General features: G+C 39.5%; 1 protein-coding gene across 3 annotated transcripts in view; it reads right to left on the minus strand.

The window, feature by feature from the left end:
- Positions 1-12,611, minus strand: part of LOC107654065 (probable JmjC domain-containing histone demethylation protein 2C) — a 155,201-nt gene that overhangs the window by 3,515 nt on the left and 139,075 nt on the right. For all 3 annotated transcript variants that reach the window (XM_016440994.1, XM_016440993.1, XM_016440992.1), the window contains 11 exons: positions 11,895-11,984; positions 11,648-11,775; positions 10,308-10,521; positions 8,838-9,037; positions 7,578-7,856; positions 3,843-4,011; positions 3,668-3,758; positions 3,373-3,503; positions 2,882-3,004; positions 1,150-1,289; positions 758-934 (listed from right to left, as the gene is read on the minus strand). In XM_016440994.1, the coding sequence (XP_016296480.1) occupies positions 758-934; positions 1,150-1,289; positions 2,882-3,004; positions 3,373-3,503; positions 3,668-3,758; positions 3,843-4,011; positions 7,578-7,856; positions 8,838-9,037; positions 10,308-10,521; positions 11,648-11,775; positions 11,895-11,984 (1,742 nt within the window). The remainder of the gene's footprint in view (positions 1-757; positions 935-1,149; positions 1,290-2,881; positions 3,005-3,372; positions 3,504-3,667; positions 3,759-3,842; positions 4,012-7,577; positions 7,857-8,837; positions 9,038-10,307; positions 10,522-11,647; positions 11,776-11,894; positions 11,985-12,611) is intronic.

Genomic DNA, 12,611 nt, shown 5'->3' on the forward strand with positions numbered 1-12,611 from the left:
AACCACTGGTATTTCATTAAAAAGAAGACCATGTTCTTGTTCTTTATGAGAAGTGGTTTTATTTAATTTTAACATTAAGGCATGTTGTGTGTCACCTAGTGCTGGGCGGTATACCGGTTCATACCGAATACGTTTATTTTTGTTATGATATGAATTTTTAAATACCGCAATACTGGTGTATGTCACTTAAACAACGTTCGGAACGCGACACTGTTTGAAAGGGGTCCCTTTTCACTGTTGCACTGTGGTGAGGGAACAGCTGTCAAAATTAACACTGTCGTGAGCACAATTGTGCTATATGTCGGCACACTAACCATTTAGGCTATCGGCACTGACAGAATTTCATCTTACTTTTTGTCTATATACAGTAAATATCAGCAACCAAACTGCATATTTTGCTCAGTTTTGGTTCTCTAAATATATATATTTTTCTAACTATTATTTATTATTTCATATGTCAGGCTTCACAGGATTAAAGTGAAGTTACAAGCATTAGCAGATTTTTTTTTTTTTTTTGATGTTTTGTTATAAATAATTCAATGACATTCTGACAAAGTCTTGCTTAAGTGTCTGATCAAGTTTTAGCAACACTCTGAAACAAAACAGTGAGATTTGTTGCTTTCCAAGTCAATCAAGTGGGGGTTTTGGTCTGGATAATCAATAACAAAACATATGCCCCAGAATACATATATCATGATTTGCTCATGTGGTATCAGTGGTTTGAGCAACTGCAGAAAAAGAAGGAGTGCAATGAGACCTGGTGCAGAGCTCCAGCAGGGATCAGGACCGAATCACCCAGAAACTGCACCACAGTCCATCCCTGAATGGCGTATTCATCCAGCAGCCGCTGACGCAGTTTACGGCTCAAGTACCAGACTGGCTCACGGATCGGGTCGTTATCCACTGGGATCTCCACGCCCTGCTCTTTAGCCACCTGTCATGACCAAACACACACAAACATTGAGTTCAGACACAGCAGCACGTGCACTGAAGATCTGCACATTCCTATGAAATCAATCCTCTAAAACGTCCTTGTGCTAGAGCAAAAGGTTTTATGAGGACACACAGAGAGAGAGAGAGAGAGTGAGCGACACTGCAGTGATCCACTGTATTATTTCAAGATCAGTGGAGAATTCAAATCAAAATAACCTTGTGCAGGAACTCTTTAATCTTCTCGCCATCTTTGCTCGTGTAGATGTGCCACAAGGCTCCGGGAGTCTCGCTTGAGTCCTTTAATCTTTTTTTCACGTTGTCATCCAGATCTTCCTCCTCTAGCCTCTTTAGCACTCCTGTGTGTTTGGCACAAACACATTCATGCAGTTACACAGCAAACAAATCACACAGCTTAATTTATTATAAAGGCAGGGAGCGCCGTCCTCTTTTGAAGACAGAGTGATGTTTAAAAATTAATGGCGAGGAGTGTGCGTGGGAGTCTGGCTTTTATATATTCTCCTCATGTCTGCCCAATGAGACGGCGGATAAAAATAGAAAGGCCATCGCAGTAGGGAGGAGGGAAGAGGGAGGAGCAGCTGTTGGCATGAGACACGACGCAAGAATTAAAAAAATGACTTATAAACTCGCAACTGCAAGTTTAGTTGCAAAAAATGTGTCGTTTAAAAACTGTCATGGCTGTGATTTTGCATGATCACATTACCACATTTACATGTCAACATCATTGTAAACTACACCAGTACAGTCATTTACATACTGTATCTTAAAGGTACAGTACAGTAACTGCCAAATTTGTTCTGAATTACACAACAGATGATAAAGTTTTTTTCAGCCATGTTAAATGCATGTTGCTGAAGACATTACTGGTAATCACCTATGGCAGTGGTTCTCAAACCAGGGAGCCAGGGCCCACTGGGAGCCTCAGCTAACATCAAAGGTGGCTTCAATTATTTAAAACAAGCATTAAAATAGGCCATTAAAAAAATCAAGACTTTTTAAAATCTTTTTTTTTTAAGCCAAGGACAGTATTTCTATTAGATAGAAAGTTTAGTGGAAAAGTGAGTGGGATGGGATCAGAAAGGACTACTAGGGCCACCCCTCCTACTGTGGCTCCAACAAGATATTTCTTGTTTTTAGTCATCCCCTCAATTACTGTTTTTTCCCTGTGAAGAACCACGTTTCCCCACTGTCTTGGAAAACCTGGATATATGAGGAAACCTAATTTTAAAAGTGTGATTTCTACACCTGGAAAAGTCATGTAAATTCATAAAGTCTTAAAATGCCATGGGCATATTTATAATGAATATACGTTATTCTAGTTTTGCCAAGCTCTAAGATATTTTATTGGGTAAAAATTTAGTACAATTTTTTTTTTTTAATCCTTATCCTTAATCCTTTTCCAGTAAATCATGAACAAAAGGAAAAGTCATTGGGCCTTCAAACATTGTTGAAGACAACTGGAATAAAAAAAAAGCACTAAGCACAGACCTATGTTTCTTTAGATGCAACATCACACCCAAATGGCTTTTAGAGATTTATCTACTGTAGTAGAAATCCATTAGAGGATCAGAGACAGCACAGTGGTCATGTAAAACTACAAATGGTTTTTAGTTAATACCACAATAATATGTCATATGTAAAACTCCTCCATGTTTTTACATATTCATTCTCATGAGTGCAGATAAAAGCTCTTTTTAGTGCTGCTATGGCCATGTACTGGCAGAGAAAAATCCTTCCAGATGCATCTCTTACATTTCATTGTTTCCAGGGTGGAAACCATGTTCTGTGTTTTTTTTCCTCTGAGCTCAAGGGTTTATGGAACATTTCTGCTCTAGCAGAAGGCTTTTCCCCCGCCTCTTTCTCTAACACTGCTGACCAAGTAAACGGACAGGCTGTTGACAGCTGTGTGGCGAGCGGGCCTCAGGCTTACCCGTTTTGGAGAGGACACCATTCCCTTTGGCCACTCCTACATAAACCAACACGCTGATGATGTCCGACACCTCCATATGCAGGTTAGCGGTGCCGAAATCCTGCTCCTGAGATGCCGCCACACCTGAAATATGGATCATACATCATGCAGTTCACTAGAATAGGCTACAGTTTTTAATTTTTAACCTTATTTTAAATTAGGCATAATAAAAGGTAATGTTACACTAATGAGAATGTGAGGAAATTTTCATCGTTATATGCTATGAAAATTATGTCACAATACAAAAAAGGAAACTGTCGAGAAATAGGCCTCATTTTCTTTTTGCAAAAAGTTTTTATATTTTCCTTTGGGGTGAAATATGATGGGTTTTTTAATATAATTTTTAATAAAACAATTAAATTTTCTACAGTAAAACCATGAATAAAACAGCAAGCCACTAATAAAACGCAAACTAAAAATACGTGTGAGAGAGACAGAGGGAGCTGCAGTACCGTAAGCGCAGCAGAGGCGCGGGCCCAGGTCTGGCCGCACAAAGAAGGAGGGCAGATGGGATGCCAGGTTGAGGTTCCCCTCGGGGTCTGAATACTCAGGCATTGGGAGGTTTTTCATGAGATCATCATACCTACACATTGAGATGAAGCACATGCTAAAACAACTAAACCAGAGCTATGCTTGATCAGATTAAATATGTAAGGTCACCATGAAACAGCATTCACAATCCTTAAAACAGTGTCTATATGGCTACTTAGCATGTCTACATGTGGTGTTCCTGTGTTCCTGAGGTACCTGGAGGGCATCAAAGCCATAAACTCTTCCCCTGAAGGCCAGTCTTTCAGTCGATACACCACAGTTTCTCCATCTTTAGACTTGGGCCGCTCTGTAGAAAGAGCATGATCAGCATAAACAGAACAGGCCGATTAATAAGATAACTGCTCATTTGTTTACTTCAAGTGGCACTCACTCGTGAGATCTTCAAAGCCGTCCCAGAATTCTTTGACGCCTGAGTTGGACATTACTCCATCCTTGCAGTTCAAGAGGTCTCCCTGGTGGTCAGCAAACTCTTGGTTGAAGGATTCTGCCTTCCACAAGCTGGCGTTGAGCTTCTTGTGCACCCCAGAGACCAGCGCCGGCTGCAAATACACCACACAGGAAATGGCCTTTTAATGACAGCTGAGATCACAACCACTACTAAGACTTGCTTTTTGAAGAGTGGAAAAATTTGAAGTCTGGTTAAAAAAGAAATTGCATGATGGATTACTCTAAAGTCTAAAAGCAATAATTAAATTGATTGAAAAGCCTAAATCTGTGAGTATATTATAAACTGAGTGCCAAACTAGCTTCTACAAAAGTGCAGTGCTCAATAATAATGATGCAAGTGTTTTGGTGTTGCATTACCATTGCAAATAATTTTGAAGCATAAATAGGAATCTATGGAAGCACATTATAGGAACTACATTTCCAGGTTTTCTTTATTTAGTTCCAAATTTTCTTTTTGTAAAAATATTCGTGAATAAAAAAGTTGTATTGGTTAAAATAAAAACTGATCATTCATCTATGTTAAAATAAGTAAAAACAGTATCTGCTGGTTGGGACAGCTAAAAAAAAAAAAAAACCTTACTGGTGAACCATTTAGTATCAAGTCTTATTCTCAGAAGTTCTTAAAAGTCTAAAAAGAGACACTGCTGTATGCAACAGATCAGCCTAAAAACCTCTGCATGCAAGGCTGGCACATCCTTGAAAATAACCCCCTGAACATATACAGACACTAAATCTATGTTTTCATGTCATCTGCTATCTTGAATAGACATTTTCACTGAACTCATTGCAATGCATTATGAGACTGCATTCTCTGTGTGAAATTTAAAAAAGCAGCATAATAACAGTAACTACCCTTTAGAACAATCTTTGCATTGGGAACCTTAAAATGCTGCTTACATAGGCAGCTTACTAGGTTTTGGAAGAAAACCAATATGTTGGGAGAGCCACATTTTATGATGTCAGTTTACTTCCTGCAGAGCTGTAAAGTCATGGTCCACTGAGCAAAAGTCAATAAATGTAATTTCAGAACAGGAATAGACAGAGGCTGTGTCCAAAAATGCCCCTTACACCCTTTTTTAGTGCACTATACAGCCATTTGAAGTGGTGTCTGAAACCATAGGGGACATTATTGAGTGCACTTGTTCAATCCCATCATGCATCGTAATAATGAGTGTAAAGCCAATGCACACTCAAAAGTCAACACTCAACTGCACTAGAAGGGTCACAGTGAATACATTCACGCATTTCGCCAGAAGATGGCATCTATGGCCCATATGGCCCAATCAATGTCCGAATTCCATTATTTGTTTTCATTCAAACCTTCAAGGGGACCATATTAATGGAGTAATGGGTACAGGGGTCTATTTCGGATACTCCTAAAGGCTCTCCTCTGCTGCTGAATAAATGCTATGACTAGAGGAAAAGGATGTATGCTTGAGGATTTCAACCTCACACCTCTTCAGTATCCTCCTGTCCATTAGTGAAAATCAGATTTCATTGTAAAGGATCTATATGCTCACTTGAAATGTCCTGCATTAGTGCGGCACATGTGAAGAGGTGCTACCTATGAAAGAATCAAAGCACTTAAAGCCTATAATGGCCTATGTGAAGTACATGCTGAATAAATGGACTAATGTATGGCGCCTTTCTCTATGGACACCCACTGCACACGTAATGCAGACTGATGTGACAACAGACAACAGCTGTCCGCTGAGAGAAGACACCAGCCAGCAGAGGCAGAGATCGCATTGACTAACATTTTGGATCATTTACCAAATGTTACATAAATACTCATATATAAAATAACGTATAATGCATTTATAATAGTGGTGCCAAAATTAGCGCGTTAACGCAGGCGATTAATATTTTCAGTTTAACGCGTTAAAAATATTTAACGCAATTAACTCAGGGGCGGAGCTAGGGTTGACCACCCCACTCACAACTGTTGTTTCTGTGACTTTTTTTCTTGTCAAGAAGTCCATTTATTCAGTCGCAGAACGTCTTTACGACCACATCAAAGGGTAGACATTTCAGACGCGCGCTCCAGCTTCACTTAAGCACCAGGCACGAGTCAAACGAGCGCGGAAATGATACTGTGCGTTTAAATTTATCGATTGACAGCACTAATTTATAATATAACAGGCATGTGATCATTGAAGATGGAAAACCTGTATATAGTATAGACATATCATATGTGACCCTGGACCACAAAACCAGTCATAAGTGTTAATTTTTCGAAATTGAGATTGATACATCACATGAAAGCTGAATAAATAAGCTTTCCATTGATGTATGGTTTGTTAGGATAGGCCAATATTTGGCCGAGATACAACAATTTAAAAATCTGGAATCTGAGGGTGCAAAAAAAATCGAAATATTGAGAAAATCGCCTTTAAAGTTGTCCAAATGAAAATTAAGTTTTAATATATTTATAGTAGGAAATTTACAAAATATGTTCATGGAACATGATCTTTACTTAATATCCAAATGATTTTTGGCATAAAAGAAAAATTTTGACCCATACAATGTATTTTTGGCTATTGCTACAAATATACCCCAGCGACTTAAGACTGGTTTTGTGGTCCAGGGTCAAATATAGCCATTTTACTCAGTGCCATTTTATATGGCATTTCGCACTTTAAGGTTATTTCGCAATTCACATGGGTTGTACTCCTCAAGCTGGAAAATATGGAAATCTGCATAAATACTATCAAACCTCTACAAATGATTCAGAATGCAGCGGTACGACTGGTCTTCAACGAGCCCAAAAGAGCCCATGTTACACCTCTCTTTATCTCCTTGCACTGGCTACCGGTTGCGGCTCGAATCAAGTTCAAGACATTGATGCTTGCATATAGAACAGCCACAGGCTCAGCACCCGCCTACTTCCACTCACTACTACGAATCTACATCCCCTCCAGAAGTCTGAGATCCGCTAGTGAGCGACGCCTCGTGGTACCATCACAGAGAGGCTCAAAATCACTTTCCAGAACATTCTCGTTCACCATTCCTGGCTGGTGGAACGATCTTCCCACCCCTATCCGGAATGCTGAATCCCTGACAATTTTCAAGCGACAGCTGAAAACTCGTCTCTTTTGAAGCTACTTGACTTCATCATAAAAAAAAAATATATATAAAAAAAACTCTCTTTATTTATTCCTTCTCTTTCTAGCTTGTACTTATTTGAACAATGTCTAGAAACTAGAAACTACAAGCACTTCCTGTATCTGTTTGCCTCTTTAAGAAGAATCGCCTTATGTATCCCCAAATTGTAAGTCACTTTGGATAAAAGCGTCTGCAAAATGACTAAATGTAAATGTAAATACTGAAAAATCACATCCCTGTATATAATCAGGGAAATGAGAATAAGTGTAGACAGATAATGATTATTTGTAGCACAACCTGTAATCGGTACACAGGATTATTAGGATTATCCTGACTGCAAGGATATCAGCGGCAATTCTGGACATGAGAATAGGGATTTTTGCCAATTTTACAGAGCGGTATTTTAAAGAAGCAAGAGAAAAGATAGGAAGAGGGAACAACAGAATCAAGGAAATGTTCTGAGCTGAACTAATATTGGCTTCGAAAGAACCACAGCTCCAGCAGAACAGAAAGTAATGTAAGTTTCAGTATTTAGTGGGCTTGTTTCACAGACCTGTCCTTGTCTCCAGCACTCCCTGAAGAGTTTCCAGTTGTTGTTGTTGCGGTGGTCTTTGAGCCAGAGCAGCCTGCGCTCGTAGAGCCAGCAGTGCGGGATGTCAGCATATAGTTTGGGCGGTTCTTCCACTGCTTTCTTTCTCTCAGCTTTGGGCTCCTCCAGAGGCTCATGCTTCAGGTTCAGCTTGGTGCCACGGCCCGCCGGGATCTTGTTTTCCACCACAGAGGCGATGATGTCATCCAGGATGTTGGGCATGCTGCGGCCACTCTTGACAATCTGTGGTAGGAAGACCCCAAATGAAGCCATAAGCTATTTTAGGACAACAAATATTTTTTTCTTTATAGTGATACAGACTCTATGTCACAGGAGTCCTCAAATAGCGGAGTGCGGTCTAATTCTAGACCACAGCTTGTTTGCACAATTTTACAGTTTCTACAGTTTAAAGTGAGCTGAGAGTGGAGCTGTACACAAGCACTCAGGGTAGTTTATGATAATGATCTTTCGGCACTATATCCTCTAATACATTTAGCTAGAGCCAAACATGCTTCATTCAAGCTCTTTTCACTCCATGTGCATTCTAAAAAGCAAAATCTAAAAAAAATTTTTAGAGGAAAAGCCTGAAACCTTATACAGTGTCTTTTCTGTCACATGGCCTTCTGTCATAAATGTAAAAATAACACATCTGTTTACCTTTAATATTCATATCCAATTGGGCTCAACTAAACATTTACATTTTTTTTGTAGAAAAATTCTCAGCTACTGCAGATTTGGCTCTCGGGCCCAATATCCTCATCTTTTATGACTATCTTGACGATTTGACCATTTACTACTATTCCACAAAAATACTATCCGGACCTCCAACGGGAAGGAAACATAGAGACCGGACTTTAATTGAATACCCATGGCTCTTTATGCGAGAATGGCCATATATTTAGTAAACTGCCATCTATGTGATAATGACTAATTTCTATGATGTTTACATCAGTTTTTTTATAATGATATTGTTGGTAGACAATATCGTTATAAAAAAACTGATGTAAACATCATAAAAAGTATGGAAACACCAACTTGATTATAATTACTATTTTTCTGTATACGCAATATGTGTACAAAACTAATTTCAAGAATAAATCTTTAGATCAAAACTTTTTAAAGTTAAGTATGAGCAAACTTTTCATTGGTTGTGTATGTTGCCACCTCTGTATGCTAGTTGAGTCTCTCTGTTTGAGTATGATCAGTAGGTGTTGGTTTTCTGACCTGCGAGGCAGTAGAGTACACTGGAGCGAATGCGATGCCAGCATCAGTGGAGCCCAGGCGCAGCTTGCCTGCGGTGGTGGTGAGGAGGTCTCGAAGGGTTGATCCCTGCTCCAGGGAAGATGCTTTACTGTGCAGAGACTCCAAAGCATCTGACTGATCCTTCTCCTCCTTTATCTTTCCAACACCTGACTCCTTATTTTCTGCAGGAGAGAAGAACAGGCTGTTCAAACCTCAGATGTCAATCTCTTTCACATCATATGAAATTCAAAACTAAAAAAATTGGTAGAACTTCTGGTTTACTTCCATAATATGATACATTCCCATAATAATTAGTGGGAAATTATGTGGTGGGACTTTTTATTAGAATTTTAAAGTCATGATAAAACAGAGGTAGCGACAGATATTTGAGTGTAACAGATTATCGAAAAAATAAATAATGCAGGGCAGACTTGGTTCTATGTATTGCTTGCTAATTGGATTTTAAGACGTGGACATGGCACTCAAAAGCGAGACAGATACTTGCAAGTTTGCAGGTGTTATGACATTTTGAATCAAAATTACAAGGTCAAAAAAGGAACATACACGGATAAAATGTTCACAGTATGATTTCTAACAAGCTTTTTAGAAAATAGCAGAGTATAAACTCTTATCAGTTTCAAAAACAACTCTGAAAACCTTAATTAGCTTGCTCAGGTGTCTGATTTGGATTGGATGGAGCTAAACTTTTCAGGGCAATGGCATTTCCAGGGCCAAATTTGAGGACTCCTGCACACTATTACATTTACAAGTTTTCAGATGTATAATTTTCATTTGGGCGGAGAATAAAAAGGGGTTAAAAATCCCACTGACTTAGACAAGGTAGGATGAGAGACATTTCTGGAGAACAAAATATCACAGAGACTTGAGATTGGGCTTTTTGCAAGTACCTAGAACACCCTAGCAACTACCAAGCAACTGCAATGTACTAAAAAACTGCTCAAAACACCAGAAACACACATTACAATATGCCATAGCATGAACTATATACTCTATTGTTATATTTTAAGAGCTGACATGAAACAACAAAAATGCAGACTTGTCAAGAAGCGCAATTTAAGCACCACTGCTAAATGAAGAAACTTCTATACGCCGCACTGGGCAACAAACTGAACTGAACGTGTGCCAACAACCACAGGGTTGATGGTCTTTTAAGTGCAGTTCATTTGGAGAGAGCGGCGTGTTCGGCATGTGAGAGCAGCTGAAGAACTGGATAAACATGTGGTTAGGCGAACTCTTAAGACCGTGGGATCTCACAACTGAGAAGGCCTGTAACGTACACCACTAAATGTGAGGATTGTGGAATGCTGGCAGCCTGTCAAGCATGCACACGCCTGCAGAGAAAGGAAAAACACAGGGGCAGCTGGCAGACCTCCGGCCCCTGGCTACCAATAACTTCAACCATACCTTAAGTTTTATTGTTTCTGTACCCACCCTTCTTTTCCTCACGGGATTTCTGCTCGGCCAGATCGGCCAGGAAGTGCAGAGGCGATTGGGACTCGGGTGGGGTGAACTTGCTGTCGGTGCTGGTGTCGCTGGCGGGACTGCTCCCTCCGTTGGCCTCTACCTTCAGAGAGGAGTTTTGCTGGCCTCCCTCAGGCTTACACAGAGAGATCTTGTTGCTGTGATTTAGCACGTTTTGTAACACCTGTGAAAAGTAAGAGTGTGTCAGAAACAGCTCAGCAGTTTGAGGAGAGTGAAGGGAAATATTGTGGACATTTAGTGGTTGAGAGATGAAGCAGGACTGTATTCAACATTCCTGCGCAGAACAGAATGTGAAAATCTGTGTGTGATTGAGAGAGTGTGAGACTTTGTGTTTACAGTGAGAGCACGCACACTCTAGTCAAGGCTAATGCCCCATTTAATTTCATGTGAATGGAAATGTGACTGAGAGGGATAGATGTACAGTTTGTTCAGTGGGATATATTGTCTCAAGGCCTTAAGGTCTGTGTTTTTTTTTTTTGTCAAGATGTATTAATGTTTTGCCAGCTGAACAGTACAAGCTATTGAAAAGAATTGGGTTCATCCAGAGTTGTCCAGGTCACTGCTGAAATAGCAAACAGACCGTTTTGTCACATGGAATCCACACATTTTTTTTTTCACACTGGTCAGGATGAACCAATCATGTGATTACTGGATTTGAATAATTTTGCAGAAATTGCTGAAGCAGATTTCCATTTTTTGTCTGATATCAATCCTTGAAATGAACAGATTTAAATGAATTTACTATTATACTATTTTTCTTTCTATTTTCATCTTGTTTTCCAGAACAAATATCGAAACATTTTTAAATCAAGATGCATTTACTTGAGACACAAAATGACATAAGATTCTTGTTTTCTGAAAATTCTATGCAGAGTCCCACACATGACACATGGACAAAAATATATTTATTTTGGCCATCAATTAAGAATGAATTCCCACAACTATATAATCTAATCTACATAATCAAATTCTTAATATCTACATTTTTTACACGTTATGTGTAGGGTTCTGTTTATTTTTAAGCTTATGCTTAAAACAAGAAAAAATATCTGCCATTGGAATCAAAAAAGAAACTTTTTTCCCCTTTGAATTGAGTGTATCTTGATTTGAGTGTATCTTGATATTTGTACTGGAAAAAGAAAAATTCTATGTAGGAAAATCATTTTTGCAGTGTACTGACATCAAACACTTAGCATACAGTACCACAACTGTACATCCCTCACAGCTTGTTTCATTTGTGTAAAATTAAAAAAATGTCATCTACCCCACCCAATGACACATTCACATACCTGGGAGACGCCATTGGTGGACGGCAGCTTGTTGTAGAGGGTGTTCTGCTTCCAAGCACAGGAGCAGTGTGATTTAATGCTGTACTTCTCCCTGAGCATGTGCATAGCGTTCACCAAGTCCGTTAGAACTAAAGCACACAGACAAAACAAGTCAAAAGATACAGTTGCCTCTTTCTCTATCTTCAGCTAAAGGCATAACTACAAGCAATCTGGGATCATTCCAGAATGAAAGTGTCTCTTTCCATACCAGTTCCTGGAATGATTTGTGTTGGCATCAGGTGCTTGTGATCATGAGGCTGTCCCTTGACACACTTCAACCAGGCATACAGCTCTTTATCTGCGAAATAAGAAAAAGGTGGATTACTCACAGAGACTGAGAGTGACAACACACACAGAGAAGGGCGCTGTCACTGGCCTGTTTTCCCGTAGAGGAGTCACAGTGCTTATGCTTCAAAATAAATAAGGAGCTCTGAGCCTTGTAGGAAAAGATACACAGATGTGATTCAGCAGAAATTACACTTCTAGAGCTGGAGGGGTTTAATGCCCTGCGGCAGACTTCAAGCCTAAAGAAGACAGAAAGAGCTGCTGCAGGAAGGGGAGACTTAAATGAGGTGAACACAGAAGAGGAAGACACAGAGACGCATCTCAAACCCCTGGGACAGCTGAGCTAGACAGTCCTAGAACAACTGCCACATCCTACAGTGCACACACACACACACACACACACACACACACTCACACCCCATTCAAACTAAACCACAAAAGAAAACTATACACTTATTTCTGCCAAGGTTATTAATAAATAGCACTTTCACACACACACACACACACACACACACACTCACACCCCATTCAAACTAAACCACAAAAGAAAACTATACACTTATTTCTGCCAAGGTTATTAATAAATAGCACTTTTTTGTTTTATGATATTTCTGTTACTTTTTGCTTGTATTTTACTTTT

The sequence above is a fragment of the Sinocyclocheilus anshuiensis genome, unplaced genomic scaffold, assembly GCF_001515605.1.
Source record: "Sinocyclocheilus anshuiensis isolate Anshui unplaced genomic scaffold, SAMN03320099.WGS_v1.1 scaffold454, whole genome shotgun sequence".
Classification (NCBI taxonomy): Eukaryota; Metazoa; Chordata; class Actinopteri; order Cypriniformes; family Cyprinidae; genus Sinocyclocheilus; species Sinocyclocheilus anshuiensis.